General features: G+C 41.5%; 1 protein-coding gene across 6 annotated transcripts; it reads right to left on the reverse strand.

The window, feature by feature from the left end:
* Nucleotides 1–4,575: 4,575 nt before the first annotated feature.
* Nucleotides 4,576–23,760, reverse strand: KCTD20 (potassium channel tetramerization domain containing 20). 6 transcript variants are annotated; one of them, XM_035347420.1, is made up of 9 exons: nucleotides 23,662–23,741; nucleotides 23,208–23,265; nucleotides 11,079–11,278; nucleotides 10,388–10,667; nucleotides 9,383–9,485; nucleotides 8,717–8,837; nucleotides 7,547–7,744; nucleotides 6,937–7,047; nucleotides 4,576–5,660 (listed from the first exon to the last, which is right to left on the reverse strand). In XM_035347420.1, exons 3-9 carry the CDS (start codon nucleotides 11,227–11,229, stop codon nucleotides 5,368–5,370), a joined length of 1,257 nt encoding a protein of 418 aa, XP_035203311.1. In that variant the 5' UTR covers nucleotides 11,230–11,278; nucleotides 23,208–23,265; nucleotides 23,662–23,741; the 3' UTR covers nucleotides 4,576–5,367. The 6 variants fall into 6 exon arrangements, with proteins under 6 accessions (XP_035203311.1, XP_035203310.1, XP_035203309.1 ...); XM_035347419.1 differs by lacking the exon at nucleotides 23,208–23,265 and having other exon boundaries at nucleotides 23,662–23,760; XM_035347418.1 differs by lacking the exons at nucleotides 23,208–23,265; nucleotides 23,662–23,741 and adding an exon at nucleotides 16,673–16,847.
* Between the last annotated feature and the right edge of the window lie 120 nt (nucleotides 23,761–23,880).

Here is a 23,880-nt window from a genome sequence, read left to right on the forward strand (position 1 = left end):
ATTTTTAGTGTACGTGCTTTAAGGTCTTCTGAAACCTCAGATTGTTCACTTTTTTTTGAGGTAAAGTTGAAGTTTTTCAGAAGTGCAAGCAACAGTTGAGTACCTCATTCTTGTGTCTTTCAGTAGGAGCTGGATGTCTGCATATAATCCTGTGAAAGCCTTGGACATGACTTTCCAGTGGTAGGTTTTGTATCTCAGTTGCATCATAAACCTGCTTCCTATTACAGCCATTTACCAACAACCTGTTATTTCCAGGATCCTTATTTCACTGCTAACAGATTAAGATTTTTGTATACCTCTTCCCTCACCAGTGTGTTAGCCAAACATTTTTATTAGCTGCTGGCTTGTGTATTGATGCATATTGTCTTATGTATCTTCTAGTTCTTTTTCAAGCTGCAAGCAGGGTTTATTTTTGCCTTTTTTTTTTTTTTTTTTTTTTTTTTTTTAGCTGGACTTCTAGGAATGATTCTAATCTGGATTTCCAATGAATCAGAATTTGAGTTTTGATGCCAGTTCACCTTTGTATCATGCCTAACACAAAACTGCACTGTTTCTTATCACTGTGCCCTGATTCTGCCTTAACACTTTAATTTGAAAAAGTGTTGTGTAAATATTTAAAAACTGTTACCAAATTGTACTGTAAAATTTGGCAGATGTGTTGTGTGATGCTGGAGGAGCCAACTTTTTATGGAACAATCTCTACATTGTAGTGTGTAAATAAAATCCTCTTAGTAAACACAATTTTGCTAGCTTTTTATTTTTACAAACTGGAATCCTGAGGGAAGGAATCTTTCTTTTGACTATCTGGCAAACTTGAAAGTGGTTTTAGACTCAACTGTTTGGGCATAATACTACAATGGTAGACCATGTTTGCAGATTGCATTTCCAGAAGATGCAGAGCTGACATAAGGGAACACCCTATTAAAGAGGGAAGTGCTGATCTTGTTACTATTTACCTCAGTAACTCCATGAAATGCCACCTGGGCTTTCTACAGCCTTATTCACAAACACTACAACTTATTCAAACTCCACCTCCTTTCTCAAGCTCCACTGAAAAAACTCTTGAAACACATCTAACACTAAAGGAGGGAATAAAAGGCAGGCCTATTCCTGCTTTCCTCAGAGAGAGAACAAGGTAGAATTGGAAATCTCCTTTCACAGCATATTAACCCAAAATAGCACTTTTATACATGCTGCATAGTTTGTGGGTTAAGTACCCCATCTCATACCTGTGCTATGTGCTGTGTTTAGGACATCACTTCCTTGAGGCCCTCTCGGTACAAGGGGGTAGCAACACTTCTGTGCAGCTGCTGAATGAGGCCCCTGCCAAACCAGCCATGCTCTGTATGATTGAGTATACTGGAAAGACTGGGTCACAAGCACATTTACTTTATGAAGTAAGTAAACATGACCACCTAGTGATCTACCTCACACCCATTCTTCACATTTAAAATGACATATAAAAGAGCCAAAAAAGCCATGTATAGTTTATATTTTAATACACAGAAGAAACCATACATAACCATACATCTGTAGGAGTTCATAAATGCCTTGGTCAACATTTGAGTATATCTAGAATAAGACCAAATGATGTTCTACCTGAATGGTGTTTAACTGTGAAAAAAGGACAAAACGCAAATGCTTATTTCCTCAACTTGATACAGTGTTCCAATGGAATTCACTCTACTAAACAAACAAACTGAAATGCATCTCTAATTACTTGGAAAAGCCAATAAAGAATGGGATTTTTGGAGTGTCTGAAAAACACTGCACAGAAGACAGATCACTCCATCCTCTACTATAAGTGCAATTGATTACACAGTACCAGAAAGTTCCTACAAGACACTGACCTTTTAGCCCTTAGGCAAGGGCTTGTTTCACTTAAGTGGCTGGGGTCACTGTTTCTTACAAACTGTCTAAATCCTTCAGGCCTAGCTAACACTGGAATCAAGGGCAGCCAACAGTGAAATTTGTTTTGGCAGAATACAGCTCTAAGCTGTTTGATGATCAGCTTTTAATGCCTTGACACTGTCCTGGAAGTGTAGGGTACATTCAGGTAACATAACGAGCACATTCAGGTCCTTAGAGAAGAACAAATGTAAATGCCAAGTAAATACCAATACACATTTACTTAAAACTTAACACTGCTGTAAAAATAAATACACACACCATAAATAAATAAATCCATAGGGCCTGGAGCTAAGCTCCATCACTGTTGGAGTGACAATCTCACAGCACTGCCTTAACTTGTGGAACATCTCACTTACTAAAGGAAGTAGTGGGTTTGGTCTGGCCCTTAGCTGGATGATTAGTATGCCACAGCTTCCTTTCTCCACTACAGGAATACACATTAATGTACAGCAATAATGGAAAGTGATTGCACACAACTTAAACTACCTCTGTGCAGACACTGAAGGACACTTCTCCAATAACACATGGGCAGGACTTTTCAAAAGTAGTCATGTGGACCCAGGCATCAAAATCCCTGGCACTCCCACGAGGGCCTGAAGCACTTTTGGGAAATCTTCCCATAGGCACTTAAGAAAATAAGAAATCTATTTCCTGCACTTAGGAAAGAAGCTAATAGAAACACTGCAAATAATGGAACCTATATCCATACAAATGAGAACTAAGTGTATCAGCAAGTACATGCCTTGGCAGAGATAATTTTGTTACTCTTAACCACAAAGGCATTCACATTTCTTACACTGAGGAAAATAAAAAAACAGCTGTAGAAGCAAAACAGTAACAACAAGCTTCAGAACTAAGTATTACAGTTTGTACAGGTGGCAAATAATGAAAAATTTGCTTGATGTAACCCTGACAACAACAACAAAAAATAAACTTCTAGGAGCAGACTGATAGCTGCCTCCATTTTGCTAATTATGACCAGATTATGACTGGGTGCATAAGTGGCACAGGTTTCAACAACAGTCAATTGTGCTGAACATATGGGGGTGTCTTCCTCTTTATCTTTTTGAATTGGTTTCAACTTTTCTTTGCACCAGCACTCTGTCAAAGTTGGCTACAAATCTGCCTTCGGTATGTAAAAATCTCTCCAGAAATTGTGGCTGTGTAGTACAGGCCTGTGCTTGCTTGCCTGACAGCTTGGCTCTGGTTGTGCTGAACACCATGCGCTCTTCAGGGGGTTAAACAAGCCCAGAGGTAACTCCATACTGCAGGAAAAGGCCCAGCTAGGCTTTAGCATAACTGAGCTAAACCAGCCTACTGAAACATTGCCAAACAGCCAGGGATCAGGTTAGGAAAGCCCAAACCCATTTAGAATTAAATTTGGCCAGGGACATCAAGGGCAACAAGAAAGGGTTGTACCAGTACATCACTGATAAAAGGAAGACTAGGGAAATTGTGGGCCCTCTCCAGAAGGAAACAGGATACCTGGTCACCTGGGATATGAAGAAGGCTGAGGCCTAAAGACTATTTTGCCTGTCTTCACCAACAGGAGCTCCAGCCACATTGTCTGGGCCCCAGAAGGCAAAGGCAGTAACTGGAAGAATGATGAACTGCCCAGTGTAGATCAGGTTCAAGACCATCTAAGGAACCTGAAAGTGCACAAATCCATGGGACCTGATGCGATACAGCCACAGGTCCTGAGGGAACTGGAGAAAGTCACTAAGCCACTGTCCATCATATCTGAGAAGCCGTAGCAGTCCAGTGAACTTCCCAGTGACTGGAAGAGGGGAAACATAACACCAATTTTTAAAAAGGGAAAAAAGGGAGACCCAGGAAATGACAGGCCACTCATTCTCACCTCTGTGTCTGGCAAGATTATGGAGTAGATCCTCCTGGAAACTCTGCTAACGCACATGGAAAGTAAGGAGGTGACAGCCAACGTGGCTTCGCTAAGGACAGATTGTGCCTGACAAATCTGGTGGCATTCTACAATGGGGTTACAGCACTGGTGGATAGGGGAAGAGCAACTGACATCACTTACCTGGACTTGTGCAAAGCACTTGGCACTGTCCCCCATAATATCATTGTCTCTAAAGTTGAGAAATATGGATTTGATGGCTGGACCACTCAGTGGGTAAGGAACTGGATGGGTACTCGCACTGGAACAGGTTGCCTGGAGAAGCTGTGGATGCCCCATTCCTGGAAGTGTTCAAGGCCAGGTTGGATGGGGCTTTGAGCAACCTGGTCTGGTGGGAGGTATTGTGCCCATGGCAAGAGGGCTGGAACTAGATGATCTTTACGGTCCCTTCCAACCCAAACCATTCTACAATTCTGAGAAGCCTGGAGTGTGTTTATACTTACAGTCACAGCTTCATTGGCCTCGAATCTAAAATGAACAGCCTTAAATACAGACTCCTATAACACATTTGGAGAAGCAGAGTAGAGTTGTTCCCAGCATTTTTTTTCTACTGAAGTATCATTTACTACTGATATTTCTTACCTGCCTGACTGCAAAAGGGTCCGATCAGTTCCAAATTGGGAAGAAAGTAGCTGGCCTTTTAAAGGTGAAAAAGGTCCTGTGAGTAGTGTTTCTTAGAGAGGCAATGGAAATTTTCACTAAGGTTTATGTTGTCAGGGATTTTACTCAGCTCCACTGGATTTTTATTGTCTTAGCAAGGATGGGATACAACTGAAAATCTTTAATATGCACAGCCACCTCTCAAAAACTTCTTACATCTTTTAGGCTACTAAACAGACTTTATTGCTAAAAATCAACTAGTCTTCCTTTTGGCTTTTTCCTTCAGTACAGTCTTCTTGTTTTAATCAATTTAACAATTTCTCAATTTTTCTCTACATCTTACGCAGAAGTATATACAGGAAAATTCCTGTGAGCAGGCATATATTCCTATTAAACTAGTTCCATCCTTCCCTAAAGTTGTAGTATATGCTGGATGCAAAGCCAGGTGTCAGTGTAAACAGATTCCCCCACACTCAGTATTTTTTTGCCATAAGCACGCAACATTTCTGTTGGTTGATGGAAGAGTATAATTTACTTTGCTTTGATGTTTGGTGCCAATTATCACAAGAGCAAACATAAGCGCCTATTGGTAAAGGAAAGCTTTGTCTTGACAGGCCCAGAATTTCTTCTCTTGTGTCATTTCTAAATACTTCTGCTCTTTTAGAAGTTTAGGCAAAATATTCAGCACCCACCAGTTTGAAAGCCTTTTAAGTGGAAACAAATGACAATTTCTTTGTTTGAAGAGATGTTGCTTTTGATTGCACAAATATATTAGGGAGTGTGGATGTTTATTAACATGCTTTAAATGAAGTACAACAACACTGTAAGAGGATGAATGAGAATAAAGCACCTTGCAAGAAGTCTGTATTCCATCTCTTGGGATGAAACTACGCTGAGATATTCCCACATCAAGGAGTGCTATGCACCCTGAGCCATGACTAATCTGGTAGATCATTAACAGCCATTTGGGAGAATGGTGCGTTTAGCCTATCGAGTTCGTCTACCTGTGGGGGGTGATGCATTATAACCTCATGGTCCTCTGAAACGTCATCACCTACAGTGACTAAGTTTGTTAGAGATTTGCTCCGAACACACTGGAAATCAACATGACGGCTTTTGCCCTCTTCCTTTTCCCAGGACATCTGGATGAACGGCCGCTGAACATAGTTGTATATCACTTCTGACCGACCGCCAGGCCTCCTTTTCACCTTCTCTTTACAGGTGGGATATCCTGAAAACACAGACAGCCAGTCAGTTGCACTCAAGGATCATATAAGAACAGCTATGTAGGAGTGATTACAGGGCCATGGTGAACTGAGTAGACAAATGCTCACATTCCACATTTACCATTATTGACTTACAAGACTGCTTTCTTTTCCCCTGAAAAGATGATGTAGCACTCTGATTAGTCATAAAATCGATGTCTGCACAGCATTAGCCATTTTGTGGGCATATGTGACCTGTACCCCCCCTGCTTCTGACCCCTGGTAATAAAGTTAGCATAACCAATGATAAGGCAAACATTCATAACATGTTAGCAGGGTGATCATGCATCATGCCCAGCTTTCTCCTTCCCTTTCTGCTGCCAGAGTATGGGGACACCCATTAACAGGGTAATTAATCCATTAGCATAATCAAAGCCCAGATGCTGGGTGGCCAGAATGTGGTGACACCTGTCACAGAACCAAGGCATAAAAGCTCATGAGATAGGGCCTATAAGATCATGAAGCATCAAGCATGTGGGACTTAGACCTGAACTGCTACTGGACAGAATAATCTATGATCCTCCTGTGACCAGGGACACCTCCATCTTCATCTCCTTCATCTGAGGACTGAGTAATTTATGTTCTTTTCGGTAAAATCTAGGTCTAGGTTTTGATTACTGTTTCACACACTGGTTAATAATATTTTGACCTGATCTGGTCCAGGTAACTGAAATGTCTGTGTAACTAAGAATTCTATAAATTCTGTGCTACACTAATAAGAAGCTACACTGCTTGCTAACATTTTATCTAATACTAAATCTCTTAACTGTAACTGCAACCCTGTAGCCAGTACTCATTCTGCCAAGGATCCCTAAAAGAACCTGCCTGTCCTTTGTAGTGCTGGGTGACAGCATGAAAGTACGTACAACAGTCTCCCAGGACATAGCACAATGTTCTCAAAGTTCTCTAAGGGATCAGCAGGAATGCTGGATGCAAGGTTTTATTTTTATTATTTTCCTAAAGAGACAAGGCTTACTGGTACAGGATATTTTCCCTTAGCCTTTAAGCCTCCTGGCCAATTTCTGTGTAACATGACAGAGGTGAAGGAAGCTCAGTTTTTAGTAATTTTACAAAAATAAATGCTTAGTAAAAGAGAGCTTTTGCTACCCCTCCATGCATTACAGTCTGCAGTACACCAGAGAACCCCCAGGGAGCCCTCCCTGACACAAACCTGGAGGAAAACAGGCTTTACACACTACAGTCACCAGTTTTACAGTTTCCCTTGCTGAGGAAATACTTTACCTTCAATTCCAATGCGTATATTTTTGAGGCCCCGTTCCTTTAACACTACTTTTGCAACATCACGGTTCTCAATGTACTTGAAGAATCTATACAGTTTGGAACTGTAAAGGACTTGAGAAATAGAAAGGCTAATTAGAACCTGCAAGGAAGCACCTTCACCCTGTTACACACTCAACTTTGGGGGTGACAAAAAAGCAGGTCTGGTTTCCAGTAACTCCTTTTCATCACTAGGTTTAGCTATGATTCCTTGGTGGCAGTGTAGTGATACACATTACATTCTGGATAGACAGGTGGTGATGGGTGTATAAAGAAAAAAGTATTCAGTCACCAGGGAGCCCGCAAAAGGCTAGGGGGGAGGCAGTAAACAAATGCAAAAGATGCAGTGAGCACTGTCTATAACCACTGCAGGCACTCAAACCAATGCTGTAGCTAGACAGATTGGTATCCTGAATCTAGCAGCAGCCAATTCAGAAGGAACGTACAAAACAGGGCATCACGTGCCAGCCTCTCCTCCTGGAGAAAGACTACTGTTTAGGCAATGGGTCCTAGTGGCCATATGGCTGTGTGTGAACTGAACAAGCAGCCAGCAGCTCCAATGTAGAGTCCTTACTTTGTGAGTACTCCTCGCCCATTGGAGGTGGATGATCTTCATCCCAGTCCACAGTGTCTTCATCTGTCAGCACGACAATATGGCATTCACGTTCCCCTTTCCTGGCACTATCCACCATTATAGGCAAAATTAGCTCCTCCAGGTAGCTGTCAAACTGCTTGTGAGCACCATCGTTGGAGAGCTCATGTAACAGAGCACCTATAAGGCATACATTACATGATGAACTTTTTTTTTTTTACACATACATGTATACATATGCATACAGTATGAAAATATGTCCCAGACCTACAGTTTCCTAATACATTCAAGAACTCAGCCCTCATCCTTCACTACAGAAACTCCTCAACAAACTTTCAGATGCATCAATAGTCTCCTGAACTGGAAAAAAAAAAAAAAAAAAATCAAGTATGAGACTGCATTTTGCAATGGGATGCAAATTATACCGTAGAACCATTACATTACCATAAAAAAAAAAAAAACACCACCAAGGTACAATCAATAAAGTGAAGTAAGAGACAAGTTAGTTTTTATACTTAACTTGAATTTCCAGCAACCATCTCTGACCTTGAAAGCATATTTTCTGCCTTGTCTGTGATTGTTCATCAGAACAGTAGGAAATTCCAAGGCCTGTGCTATGGTATCATGTCCCTACATTAGAAGTACTCCACCCCCCCTCCACCCCCCCCCCCCAACCCCAGCATACCCTCCAAAAATCTTCCAGTCAGATTCCTTCACAACTAGGAACTCTCTACAGGTTTCCTACCTCAGTGTTTTTCACATCTACTCTCCCCATTCATATTTCTGCTTAAATTATTCTAAATTTACTGGTATGTTTTAGATGAGGATCATAAACCTGCTTTTAGCTTTCATTTTACTTGGCTGTAACAGCAAGCTCTTCTACTCTCCTCTCATAACAGAGGCTGGGAAGAATTTTTACAATTTCAGTTTGCTTTTCTGAGCAAAATGTCTGTGTTCTGTAGGATTAAATCTGTTCACTTTTGGTTGATGAAGCAAAAAAAAAAAAAGAAGCTGTTTAAATGCAACACATACTAGTGGAGTCCACACCCTCATGTTTAGACTAAAGCATGTAAGAACCACACTGAATCAGTATGACAGTGCTCAACACCATGCAAATGATCTCATAAGACCTGATTTTATCTTTATCCTTACTTAAATCTTGACATTTGATTGTGTTGAAGTCAAAGTTTATGCAGAGATAATCGCATGTGTCTCTGAGGTCTGGGATGGAAATTCCATCAGGACAGTTAATGATTCCGGTTTTGTAATAATCCTGCAAATAAAAGGACAGTTTGGGGTGAGAAAATTAAAAATAGTGTGAACTGATAATTTTTAATTAGCTTTTTGTTTTGTTGATGAACACTTTTTGTTTGTTGAGTTTCAGGGACTGTAAATAGCTCTGTGAACAGTAGAAACAGTCCTGCCTGTCTGAGAACATACCTACATCTCTTCACAGCTCCTCTAGGGTCTGATAAACTGTGAGCTCCAGTTAAAACTCTTCCCGTGATGTACAATTTCATAACATCTCATATGCAACATGCATTTATAAGTAACTACAAAGGCAGAACAGAGCCCAGGAACTACAATGGCATGACACAGGAAAAGTAAAAGGCAACACGAGCAAGTATCTGTGATGGTGACTCACAACAAAACTGACTACTTTTTCATAATCACAATGCAAAACAGTAATACAAGAATATGTCCTAGGGGTATACAACTGCCTGGCAGATAGCTCAGCTTTGCACATGTGACAAATCAATCATTTTTATTATTATTTTTTTTTTTTCCCTCCCCTCTATTCTGCAAACATAATCTTACCAGCACAGTCCGGAACACAGCTGAGCTAATTCCTTCTGCAATTTCATATTCTCCTTTTTCATTTGGCCTGGTGAAATTATATTCTCTTCCTGGTCCGAACATTCTGAACAGATATACATAAGTTTATGTAAGTGCACAAGTAAATTTGAATTCATTCTTTCTAAAGACCAATAGGTGCACTGAGTTTAAACAAAACCAGGAGTGACACCTATACACAGTAACTTGAAACCAATACTCAAATCTCTTACATAGTAAATAAACAAAAAGAGCTGTCTCAGCTAAATCCTGCTACAGCTAGACTCTGTCGCTATAGCTACTGTATTGCATGGAACAAGTCACAGCTCAAAGAAACAAACCATTCAACCCTGGGTCAGAAAATTCCTTGTGGATAAAGCCCTTTCACTAGCGATATGCAAGATCACGGTCACATGCCTTTTGATCGCAAGCTTTACATTACAACATGCAAGAGTCATCAGCCCAACAGAACCAGGCTCTATGTCAAGAGACAGGGGTGAAGGTGTATGCAATACAGAAAATAAATGCTTCTTTTTACATTAACAGGGTCCAATTTCTAATGCATCTTACAGGGAGCCGAATGACTTCTTCCGTGGGAGAGTACTAAAAGATAACAGCAGGAGGAGGAGATGAAGCATAATCTTTTTCCCTATAATGAAGGAATTAAGTTATCAGTTGTCAATAGGTATACTACTTATGAGCAAGGCAAACACCTGGGGAGAAGGCAAAAGCAAACCGTGTCTAGCTAGAAGTGTCCAATTTGAAGGAAGAGGACTGAAGAGACAAACGTTATCTAGAGAACTACCAAGGTACTCTCTCTACATCTGGTCACGTCTTCAAGGCCTTACTAACAGGCAAGTTCTGAATGAAGTCAGACTTGCTTCACTTGTGCATACAGATGAGATCACAACACAAACATTACAGGTTTATTACACTTCAGCAAACATTTGACCCTCTTGAGGTGTCTTGAAAATGGTGGAAATCATGTACCTTCCCAACATAGTATCAGGGTGAGCAGTGAAAATCTGTGGGTTCACTGCAAATCGAGTGCCATCTACCACAAGCGTCACTTTCTCTGGAGTCACTGTCTGTGAGTTGATGCTTGAAGACAAAGCGCTGCATCCATGGCGTTCCTGGGTATTAAAATATTCAGTCTGTCTTTTATTTCCATCTTGAAAATGACAGTTGTGTGTATCTTCAGAAGCAGATAACATGCTGCTGATCTGGGGACTCACTGGACAAGTACTATGTTGGCATTCAGAATCTAAACCTGACAGAGACAAATACTGTAGAGGTAAAATATAGTTTACTGAAAAACTTCATTTAATAGTAACGCTTCTTACTGCAATGAGAAAACCGAATCATACAATAACAAAGGATGTCAATATACATAACTGTCAGAATGATGTTATATGACATAAGGCTAGCCTGTATTTTCAAACTGAGCCAGCAGTTGCATTTTGGATAAAGAATTATCCCATGCTTAATGCTACTTATTAAATCGAGATGGATTCCATTGCTAAAGAGCAGGAGCACAGGAATTAAAGAAAGCCAGGAATACATGAACACAGTATGCCTAATATTGACAACTAACCCAGCTAAAAATTGAACACCCCCCAAAAAAACACCACACACCACAACTCCCTTGAAGGTTAGCATAAGGTAAAGACATTATCCTCACCCTCAATCCTAGGACCTGCAGATGGGCTATGACCTCCTAGCACCACATTACTTTCTCCTGACACGTCGTCTGCTGCAGTTACATCTTCCACAGAGCAGCTGGACTCCAGATTTCTTGACCAGTCTGTCCCACCAGCACAGTTAACGTTCATGCTGGGCCTCCGTGATGTTAGGTGTTGACTGCGTTTCCTAAGAGAAGAGCTAGGAGAGAAAACACCAGGTTGTTAGTTTTGGAAGGAGCTCTCAAGCAGCAAAGCTCAAATCCCTGTATCTGGTACTGCGAGCAAAGTCCTCAGGGTCAAAAGGCATTTCTGCCGTCTTAACTGAGCTTTGGAGAGACTTGCAATGCTATTCATGCCCCTTCACTAACCTAGAGAGGGGAAAAAAAAAGGGGGGGGGGGGGGTTAAAGTAACCAAGGGTCTGTTTCACCTATAGTCCTTTTATTTTTTATTATTTAAGTCTAAAACCACTGATGTCTTCAGATCACACGTTCCTGCAAGTAACTTACTGGCCATTGCCTGAACTCCAGCCAACTATAGCCCTTTAAAATATTTATGAATCTCTCAATTCCCAGGACTAGCAAAAGACTTTGCTAGTAACTTTGCTGTAGCCTGGACTGTAACAGATGCCCAGATAAAAGCTCAGGCATTCAGGTTTGACTAGAAGGTTCCCTACTCCCAGACATCTTGTCTTCCTCTTTCTTGATTTATCCCCCTCCTGTCACATAGTGCTCACCCCCCACTATTGAACCCAGTGCAGACCTACAATAAACACATCAAGTAGAACAGAATGACTGCAGCAGCCTTATACATACCACACCTTGGCTCTGCCTGATACACCCAGCACTTTAATCATTGCTATTCAAATCTTAAATATCAATCCAGAATATGCTCTTAGACGTCTTCCTATTTACTGTTTGGGTCCCTTCAGTTAAATTTGTCTTTCTTGTTCCCGTTTTTAAGACTCTTCCGCTCTGTTCTTACTTCACTCCATTACTTTGTATCTCCTAACAGATTGCTTCTGCTGTCTCTTTCCCTCATTCTCTCCCTTGCACGTTTTTTTCCCCTGCTATTGCCCTGGACAAGAAATAGCCCTCCTTTCTTGGCTCCGAGTGTTTTCTTTTCACTCTCTCAAACACAAAACACTGATTTCTTTCATAATGAATTTACCCAGTAACGCTCCCCTAACTCCCGTGTTTTTTTTTTTTTTGGCTGCTTGAAGACTCCTGTGCTCACAGGTGCCAGCTAAAAAGTATGGCAGAGCACTGACACAGCTCAACACAAACCAGACAAAAAACAGGTCTAATAAAACAAAATGATAAATAAGAGTTGGCAAGCTTTATGGTCAAAACATACTGCCGATAAAGACAGAATGAACAGTTCAGTGGTGAGTTTCAAGCCCACTGTTAGTTGCAGTCTGTGAAAGCATTTCATTCTTAATTAGAAATTTTAAAAGGGATAGCATTCCTTCCTCTTGTTTCCTAAAGCAAATACTAAGTTGTCAGCATTGTTATCTGTATATTTTTAGAAAATGTGTTGCTTACACATCATGTGATATTCATCAGAAGGAAGACTTCAGGCAACAGCAAAACCACATTTATTTATTTATATATTTATTAAGGCCCTGGCTGGTAAAGCAACAAGAGGAGCCTACAAGGCTCATGTTAGCTCCAGAAAACTTAACAGCATGCATTACATCACTATCCCACTCTCACCAATTACCAAGCACTGACCAGGGCTGTCATCACATCCCGAAAAAAGCCTCTCACACTACTTTCCAAGCTGTGGCTGTGTGCACCCCAGGCAGCCCCCTCAGCAGTCTCATCAGAAACCACAAGGCTGCCTTTCCTGCATTCACACGTGCACAAATCCATCTCCTGTTGCCTGAGCAAAGGGCACCACCACCCTGCTGACAATAAGTCCCGACAAACTTTTGTCCTCTTCTCTCATGTGTCAGAGCAGCAAAGAGGTAGTAAGAAAGGCCAGCAGTCCTCTTGTAGGCCATGGTTTTGTGGAGTCACAGAATCACGGAATATCCTGAGATGGAACAGACCCACAAGGATAAAGTCCCCACTATCTAAGCAGAACTACCATAACAATTGCATGCACATCGCACAAACTGTCCCACTCATACAACTACAGGATAAACCTACTGTCCGAGGAACAATCTGCGTAAATGGGTAAACAGAGAATATGCAGAAAAAAGTTTGAAACAGTCCTCTACCCTCAACTTAAAACAAACAAACAACTGTACAAAACCTCAGGGAAAAAAGACTTTAAATCAATTTCAGAGTTGACAATTTCAAAAACAACAGAAAAAATAAACCGTTCCTCTATTTTATATAGCCTATTGTAATTATTGTGAGGAAGCAGAGCTTTCCAGACTGCAGATATTAACCTATTTATACAACTAATGTTGTGGGTTTTATGGTTTGAAACATTCATTGAATGGCATACATCATAACTATGCTATATTTTTTTGACCAAAATGTTTTAAAATTTGGTACTGCACAACAAGCTTAAACATATTTTTAAAAGCTGCAGTTTGTTTTACTTAGGCAAAGGTGTTTTGAGATGGGGGAAATGCAAGGTCTTTGTAGCACGGATAAGAGATCTTCTTGGGAAAGCCCTTCATGTGATCAGTGCTTGAGATTGGCTACTCACACAGAGGAACGCAAACATCGTCCTGGGTCCCCCTTACCCCACCTTTTCCATACAGAAACAAGCTCCCTGGTACAACTGAGATGCCACCATGCTCGCTTGGGAACAGACTTTGCTCTGCAAAGTGAGAACTCTATGAAGCAAACTCAATAAGCATAAGATTCACTTATGCCTCTTTCTGTAGACAGCTTTGTCAATGCAGCTCAGCCAACAAGCTCCCCTTAAGGCACCTGAGCAATCTCTTAATTATTTAATACATTACTTCAGAGGGGAGAGTTCAGGTAGGGAGTTAGACCAATAAACAGTTATGCAGGCAAACAGCAGATTTATCAAGAGACACATACATTCTATAACTTCACAAGAAGCCTGCCTTATAAGCAGTATTTAACTGATGTCAAACAGCATGAAACATTCAAACTGAATTTTCATAATGATCAAATTGGATTTGATGAATGTAACAATCTGCACCAAGATGAACCTTTTTTGCAATCACTCTAAGCTTTGAATTAAACCTACACACAGTTCAAGAGACTCTGCATGCCAGTCAGTCTTCTGCTGCAGTATCTTATAAACCATTTACCCAAGCATTATTAGATATGTAGACACTATGTTACTTTAGTTTTCCCCTTTTTTGTTTAATCTGCCCACTTTGCAGAGGAACTGAGGACTCACAAACAACTGGATTTAGGAGCTGGGAACTCACAAACATCAAAAGCCTAGCATCATGTTCAGAACTGAAGATCAGATCTAAATAGGCTGTGATTTTTATTTTTAGGAAAGCAAATCAGCATCACAATGAAAAATCAAAATTTACATCTGACTCCCAGTGCTGGTTTTGCTTAACTTGGAGCACATAGGTCTCTCCTCCTTCCAGAACAAGACCATGTTAAGAATGAGCTGTGCAACCCAAGAAGCACCTCTGTTCTCCAAACCACATGCTGAGTGTCAAGGTGAAGTCATCTTTATTAGGGCTTGTTTAAAGCTAACAATTTTGTAAGGTGAAAAATATGGCAGGGATATTTATTTTTCTTTCAAATGAATTAGAAACAAAATTTTATTTGACATAGCATCTTTGGCAAACACAACTCATGCTATAAGCCTTTTGCAGAGATAAAGAGACTGATCCTTGTTCTCCTTAATCCTGAAGAAAGAAGGAAGCATACCAAAATGTAAAAAGGCTGGGACAATCTTCAAAAGGTTATCCTTCCCCACCCTAATGAATCAAACAGACATCCAAACGTACTTCCCAAGGTGTAGTTCTCACCCAGCTATTAGGAGTGAAATATTCTGAATGGCCTAACTTGTTCAGACCAACATAAACAGCAAACAGATGATGTGAGCAAAGAAGAATGCAAATACAGGAACATTTCCAGAAAAACAAACAAACAAACAACGATTTAGTTGCAGACCCTTTCATTAAGCAAAAAATAAAACCATCAGTACTCATTTTTCATCTGGCTTTGAATTATAGACGGAAAATAACGTCCAGGAGGACTGATGTAATGCAGGCCAGCCTGCAAATTCTGGCAAGAGACAGCAAGAAGGCTGATGAAATGCTCGATTGTTTTCTCCTATTCTGTGCATAGTGCTTCACTGTTAGCAAAGTTTACATATTTACCCATTTACTCGAGTCTTCACAAAAATCTACTGTTTCTACAATTGCAATTCAAAGCTACAGTCTGCAGTATGGTTTTAATAGCTTAATACCGCACGTCCATACCTTGATATAAGATCCATGGTTTGCCATGTTCTTCCACAACGGAAAGTGACTGGTTTACTTCCTGAAAGCTCACATCACTGCTGATGGCACTGAGCCACTCCAGTGCCCCACACTGACAGCATCGTATCTTTTACCAAACTATCAGCAGCAGGACTCATATATGCAGAAACCTCATTGCAATTTATTAACTTGCAGTACCCTACTACAGACTTTTGCAAAATAGGAAAGTTATACTATAGCAGACTTAACTGGAATGACGAAGAACATCTAATAGTGTCCTACCACTGGGTGTCTCAGGAGGAAACAGTTTCTGAACAAGGCAACAGCTTAATGTCTTGCTAGGGCTATTTCCCTCCCAAAGAGGTGCAAGGGTACAAGCATTAGAGAGCACGGCCAGGTGACCTACAAAAGCCATTTTCACTACTCAGTTGAAAATAGTTATATGAAAAATGATAGCTGATCCTCATAAAGAACATCTTAACATATGGTAATGACAGCTTTGCTAGTGCTGTCCAACTGAATTCAGTCAGCAATTTAAGTAAAACTGGACATGCCAACAGAGACTTCCTTTCTAGGCAGAAGATCTGACCAGGGTAGGGGGAAAAACCTGGTGAAAGATGTTTGTAACAGGTCATAAGCAGGATAATAAATAAATGTTTCATTTTTAACATATATAATACTGTGCTAAATAAGTTTTTAGGCCAAATGACACCAGAGTTACATTTTGTTTTCACTTGTGTTAGATAAAGCTACAAATGCATAACAAAAATCTTCAACAGGAGCAACAACAGCAGCCAACAGTTTTACCCTGTATTCTCTGTTCAAACCATTTTTGGCAGGGCTACTTAGAAAGGAGGGAAGGGAAGGGGAGGGAAGGGGAAGGGGAGATGTTTCAAAGTATATAAGCAAGACCTCCCTTATACATTAAGATTTTAAAATGTTATTTTCTTTCTCAAGTTTTCTTCTTCAGCAGCTAAATCTAACTTGGTCTCAAATTCACATGAATTCCTACATCTACACCACATAATTCAGAAGATTTGACTTCTAAGCTATATAAAAAAGCATAAAGACAACAACTTTTCTGAAGTCTATAACCCCAAGTCTGACATACCTGCAACGGTCAGAACTGCTGAACAGACAATATCCCACATTTCCTACTGTAATTCTGGAGCCAACCCTCTGACAATACCCAAACAACACAGCTCCTTACTTACTGGTGGCTCATATGTTCTCAGCGCTACCAGCACCAATAACCTGAAATCCTTCTTTAACAGAGGGAAACACCAAGTCAAGGCAAAGCTTTAGAGTTTAAACAGTTTGTACTGCTACGGTCACTCCCCCAAACCCCAGATGTCTTATTCACGTAAATATTTCAGTTTAAAAGTCCTCCCCAGCTGATCCATGAAAACTTTGAATATAAAAATCCAAATGGTCACAAATAGCTTTATTTTATGCCTCCTACCTTCAGGACCCACTCTCCTCCCCACCTTGAATCTCTCTCTCCAGATTCCCGGTTCTGCCTGTTTTTTGCAAGAATCATTTGGTGGAAAAGGTGCAGTTTCATTTAACTCTTGATGCTGCATGGTTAAACATACTCTTGCCACTCATCTGCCACACATCTCTTAGACAGACAGAAAGGAATCAGCTACCAGAACTTCTGAATACGTACGTAACCATGTGCACAAAGACCCCACAGCTTAGAAGACCTTAGATTTGGGCCTGATAAAGTTTGCAATAACTGGGAATGAGTCATTTCAATATGTTAATGCCTGCGTGGATGTACTGCTAATGAGCGCCCATAAACAAGTGCCTTCTGCCTTCAGAGCTCTGGTGTCTACGCACAGCATTGCAGAAACATTAGACATTTATGTGGTCTAGAAACGTTACCCTCTACCAGTTCAGATCTTAACATTAAGAGCAACAGAACATATTACTGATGTATCTGGATTGCCCAGAAATTGCTCCAAATGCAATTACACCGAACAGAATTAGCTGTAGTATACATCATCAATAATATATCCCTTTTCATGGAAATAGAACATGAAGTACAAAACTGTTTTTATCCTGACTCATGCCAGTGATAAGGCAATGTGTATGTACTAACAAGCTTTCAAGTCTGAACATTACATGGCACCTGATTAATGAAAAATGTCTTAAGAGACATTTTGCACAAAAACCCCCACCCAACACAATAAAAGTAAGTTATCACTAATTTGCCATGTAACTCATGTTTATGCAGTACATACATACACAGTGTACTGCATGCACTCAGTATTATTTTTTGTTTGGGGGCAAGCATTTAATTCTTTATAATCAAATTATCTAGTCTATCTAGATACAAGTGCAATAGAGTACCTGTACTCTATTAAGGAAGTTGGGGGACATGGAAAGAAAGAGCAGCAGCCTCGAGACACTAAGGCACGTTGTACCACACAAGATGAGATGGGTGGTCCTAATTCAGCACTATGGAAACTCCACGTAGAGCACACAGTGCTTGAGAGCAATGCACCTTGTACTAGAGCATTCACCCCCAAACTCAGCAAGGAGGATACACAGCAGGGTACAAACTAACACTTAGCTCATACCTGAGGGGCTGAACCATCACCCCCTCCGGTCTCCTTTAGCACAGTGCCTGTAGCAGAGTCAGGAACTGCAGGCAGCACCTGAAGCACATAACCTGGAGTTGCTGCCACCACCTGCAGTTTTGGTGTTAGGACCCTATATTGCAGCCCAACAACCAGCCTGCAGCACCATGAAGCTTAAATTACCCTATCTGCTTTTGGCCTGTGTGTCAGTCAGTATATTTTGAAATACGTAACAGTTTTGATGTAAGTGAATTGCTTTATTGCTAGAGAGAATACTCAGAATAAAGAAAAATTCCTCTCTTCACTCCTGAGCTTTTAGTTTCCTACAGAACGTAACTCACTATTTCACCCATAACACAAAGCACCTACTTGCTATGACTCTTATTTTGGAAATGCTGTGAGCAGCTTAAAACTCCACCTTCTGACTCTGGAAAAGGTCCCAACAAGTAACTGCTAACTCATTCCAAGCTCATCTGCCACAACTCCAACTGCCGTTTGTTTTTAACCAATTAGATGGCAGCAGCTTGAGAAAACTAACAACAGATAGCAGACTTTTGAAAGCTGAATGCAGTTACAGTAGCTATTAACTAAGGAGATTTCAGGAAGACAGAGAACACAGCATAAAAACAACAAAACAACAACAAAACACACAACTAAATAATGTGTAATGAAATGCAATTAAATTTCAATGTGTCCTGCCTTGAAAAAGTAGTTAGTCTGTACTGGAGCTGAAGGAACTGGGTGGTTACTGGTATATCTGAATAAGCTCTGAACTACCCACATCCCTGCCTGTTTCCAGGCCTGACATCAGGCTGTACAATGGAGATGGGAATGGGAACAGGCCAGCAAGCCAGCTCCACTACCCATGGCACAAGCACCTGGTGCTCTCCTGGTGCTCCAGACCAGGCTCTGCAGTCTGTGACTAGAGGTCTGGTGGCAGTTTGCATCCAATGGAGAAGAGCAGGGCCAGGCTACAAGGGCAGCACTGAGAAATAAGGCAAAACTCAAAGCATTGTAACCCAGCACAGGAGATCCTTGACCTAACTTTGGTAAGAGACAGGCTGGTATGGGATCCCTGTTGGGGTAATTATATGGCAACCCCACCAGGCACGGCCGTATCTCACCACAACAGTCAGCAGGACAAACGGAAACCAGTTCAGATAAACCCACTGAAGCTACCGCCGTACCACGGAGCTACAGAGCCAGGACACTCCTTGCAAGGAGAGGTACAAGAAAAGCAAAGGGTAGCTGTGTTGTCTGTGGAAGTAACTGAGTTCACTGAATCAAGCTACTATTTTAATACACATTAAGCCACATACAACAACAGAAAGCAAAACAAATCTACATAAGCCTACATTTTAGAGAGTGGCTGCATTAGTAAACTGCAAGTAACACTAAAGCAATCCTACACCAAAACAAACAGAAAAGTTTTATTTAGCACAATTGCAGCTCTTCAGGAAAGCTCATCCCTGAGTTATTTTTGGGATGCAAGAGTGAGGGGCAATGATTTCAGCTGGGTAAAGCCAATCATTAGTACTCAGTCAATTTATGTCAGCAGAGGACTTGAAACCTTGTTTCCAAGAGCTGAAAAACATCTTGCTCAAGATTTCAAAATAACTGAGGTTTAGGATGGGATGTTGGCAAGACACCTCTTGCTTTGTTTACATGGCTGGATAAATATCTTACACACCAAGCATAGTCAAAACACTTTCTAAGAATATTCCATTACATTCTTTCTTATGTGACTAATAAGACTTTCACAAAAATATTTGGCTTGTGTTATGTTTCAGCAAAATTAGCCAGGAACCATAGACATATTTTGTGGAGGCTTAAAAAGGAAAATAACCGCAGAAAATACAAAATTGAAAAAGCAGAGATGATGCCTATTTCAACACACATAATGAGGTGTTTGTGCAGAGGAAAGGTATCCATTTGGGCACTGAATAAGGCTGCTCTTGAAAGTGAAAATATCTCAAATTGAAATGTATTCCAGAGCAGTCCACTCCTGCCCATTTTTAATTTGACAAGCAAACAACCCATCAATGTTGTAACCAAAATTACAACTGGCTTTCAGAGTGTTTATCTCAAAGACAACAAGTGAAAGAAAGGCTAGGAATTTTTTATTATTATTTGTTTTAAGGAAAGTCTTCCAAGTTTCTCATAGAAACTGTAGAGACTAGCAAAAATTTGAGCTTTCAAGGTGGTTTACTTTAAAATTAAACCATTTAACAAATATGCCTGCATGACCTGATTTGAAGATCACAGAATAATATTATTTTTCCCATTTGCAACTTGGCCTCTCTGAAAGGCAAAAAATATAGTAGATGCTGTAGAAAACAGTTTGTAGAAGAAAAAAAAAAAATCATACATACTACAGAAACTCTATAGATCCTCACAGGTCGCAACGGTCGTCTTCCTTTTCCCCAGGATAAAGTAGGGCTGCATGAGCCAGCCATGCTGACGTACGTATCTATCCTGGAGCACATGGGTTTGGAATCATCCCATCTGAGCCAGCTGGATTATAGGTTCTAGCTTCTCTATACAGGCACTAAGAGAAGACAGAAATGCTGGAAGGAGATTCAGATTCTCAGAATGCAGATGAGATCAAACTGGGCTACAGGACAGAAGCTAAAATTTCAAAGTTTTTCAGAACCAGGAGGCTATTCAGTAGATGACAATTTGCACAGCAAGGCCACCCAAAAGCTGGGGACTCAAAATCGTACTAACCTTGATAAAAGCTAGTCCACAGGCTCTATGCAATTGTCACGCTTGAATCAGAAACCTAAAATAAGAGGGGCTTTTATCAGTCATCTAGCCAAGTCCCCCCCAAAATAGATATTGCAATCACATTTCTTCTGCAGAAAATGCTAGTTTTATTAAACTAGAATTTTTGAACTCATAATTAGCTCTGTTTATGAATAAAGTGGATAAAAAAAACAGTAGTAGCTCCCCCATACCTTTACATTTCCCCACTGAAAAGAATGCATTATGCTGCTTGTCTGGGTATGGGTTGAACTAGCCAGTAATGAACTCATGCTCTAGCTAAATTTATTTTCTATTGTGCAATTCATTTAAAAATCATGAGATCCTTTAGACAGCTGAAATGGCCTTTATCAGCAGTCACCAATTCAGCACTTTTCCTGGAAAGAGTTCATTACCTGTCTGCCCTCTACATGCTCTTCTGGGATCTGTAAGAAGAACACAGCAGTCCCTGAGTCTGTTCCCAAGCTAATGTTTTAGAGAGGTCCACTCTGCATTCATTAAACAGTAGTTTATTTTCTACTAAAAGGAAGAGTTTCTGAGACTGTTTTTAGCAATGATACATAGCTACAGCAGACTGCATGGGAAGATGCTATTTCAGGTAGCTCTGCAAGTCTCCTTTCACAAGCTATTTGGCTGCTGACTTGGCCTATCATTATGCAGGGACCTTCATAACAGGACTGCAACTTTGTGATGTAATTACTAATACCGTACTATGGCTACCTCTTTCTTGACTGGTATTTCTATGTGATAACATCTTTTGCCAAAAGGGGACTAATGTGTTAACTGCTATACAGCACTGCGGTCTTATAGCATATTCGTCACAATGGTTGAAGTATTATTTACCTTTCTCAACACCCAAATTTTCTACTTGGAGTTTCTCAGGTTTTCAAAACGGAGTTAATATCATTACTTTTAAACAATATTATAGTCTGCTTCCTTTGATTATGCTCTTCTACTGTGAGCCAAACACTTGGCTGCCCATCATGGACACATGGTATGAGTTCAAGATGAGTTCAAGCAACAAACGTGTCCTAACATGCCCCAAACTTCGTGCTGACAGCATCAAGTAATAAAACCAGGCATTACTGTTACTTCTCATGACCTGTAAAGACAGACTGAATAGCCAGGTGAAAAGCATTTACAATATGCTGAACAGAAAACTCAAACCAGATGGTTACGACACCTCTGGATTCTGAGGAGGCAAGACTGAACATGCCAAGACACAAAGGCACCACAAAAAGACCAAGACAGATTTAGGATTAAATGAGCTAAAGTAAGAAGGTTCCTCCATAAACTCCTATCTGAAAGAACATTCTTTTTAAGACCAAAACATAAAACTCATCTCATTCAACACAAGCAACACAAAAAATGGCACTGAAAAAGATCGCAAAACATTTCACGTGCTGCAAATAAGGTAAGTCTACCCTGAAACAACCACCAATTTAGCTAACTCGGTACACACTTATTTCCATTAAAGCATAACTTACTTCAACCTGCTTTTAACTTTCTGAAGATAAGCTCAAATAATTCTGAATATAGTCTTATACACAGGTTTCACTTATGATTAGTCTACATAAACTGCTCCAGCTGAACCCCAAGAACCATAGAAGACCCTCTAATGTGGATATTACTTCTGAAAATATTTGTACCAGTATAAATATTTGACACACAGGTTGCTTTGTAAAAGTGATGTAAATACATACAAGTTGTAAACAGCACGACTCCGTTTATTTTACTGAACTGTGATTGCTTTCCTAAACAGGAATAAATCCAGTCTGAAGAATAACTAATAACACTTACAAGGAGCTTTGCTTACCCACTAACCTGCAGCTTTTTGCCCAATAACTCACTATCTTGATGCTCACATGAATGAAAACACTTCCACAAACTGAGGATAGAAGTATTTATAACCCACAAAATCTCAGTGACTCTCAGTTCAGGGACAGGGGTAAACAAGGACACACCTCGAAAGGGAGAACTGTATCTTTCTGTTAATTCCCCAGGTACAACCTCCTTGCTACTAATGGCTTGTGATTGCTGGCAATGCCAGCAGGAAGGATTGTGACTTTGCAGTGAGGATAAAAGGACGTGTGGAACACGGGGATTTTCATCTTTAAAGGCATAACCTACAGCTGGAATAGGATTTGGGTTTGCAGCAACCCTAGCAAAGCAATTCAAAATGCTTTCTACAGATGCATGTTCTCAGACCCCCAGTCCAACATATCATTATTATTATTGCTACTCCTTTCCTGAACAGCTTAAGGTCACCAAGAAGGCAGCACAGAGAGAGCGAGTGGGATGAAAGCGGGGGGAGGCGGGGGGGGGGGGGTGGGGGTGGGGGAAAGGTGTGTGTCACAACAACGAAAAGGCGCCTGCAAGCAGAGTTAGGCTGACATCTCACCCACTCTTCAAAGAGAAAATTCCACATTCCTCAGAAACTCCTGTTCCCTTTCAGAGCACTGTAGGGCCAAAAAGGAGTGGAAAGAGAAGGCAACGGGCTAACGCGCGGCGGAGGTCGGGACACAGCGCTACCCCCAGGGGTCGGTGCCGGCCCGGTGAGGCGCTGTGCGAGGGAGGGCTCGCAGGCTTCCAGCTCAGCAGGGCCGGGCCGACACCCTCAGCCCCACCGGCGGCCGCCCGCGCCGCACGCCCCAGGCGCGCCCCCAGCGAGCAGCGCCCCGCTGGGGACGCGCAGGCCGCCGCCGTGGGCCGGGCTCCCCCGGGCCATCGAGCCGGCCCCAAAAGCCCCGAGAGGAATGGGAGCGGCCCTTCGGCGCCCGCAGGGCCCCGGAAAGGCCCCTCCACAGCCCCCCAGCGGACCGGGGAGACCCCCGCCGCCCCTGAGCCCCGCTCACCGCGTCCCCGCCGATGCCGCTCCCTCCCCTCCGCCGCCTGGGGGCGGGGCTTGGCCTCCTGCGGGTCCCCGCCGCCGCCGGTGCACGCGGGGCGGTGCGCGCCCCTCTCCCCGCCCCTCCCCTCTCCGCCCCGGCCCGGCTCGGCCGAGGCCGGAGGCGGTCCCCGAGGGGAAGAAGGGAAAAGCGGACACTGGAGCTGCCCCCGGCCCGGTGTCACGG

The sequence above is a fragment of the Oxyura jamaicensis genome, chromosome 26, assembly GCF_011077185.1.
Source record: "Oxyura jamaicensis isolate SHBP4307 breed ruddy duck chromosome 26, BPBGC_Ojam_1.0, whole genome shotgun sequence".
Lineage (NCBI taxonomy): Eukaryota > Metazoa > Chordata > Aves > Anseriformes > Anatidae > Oxyura > Oxyura jamaicensis.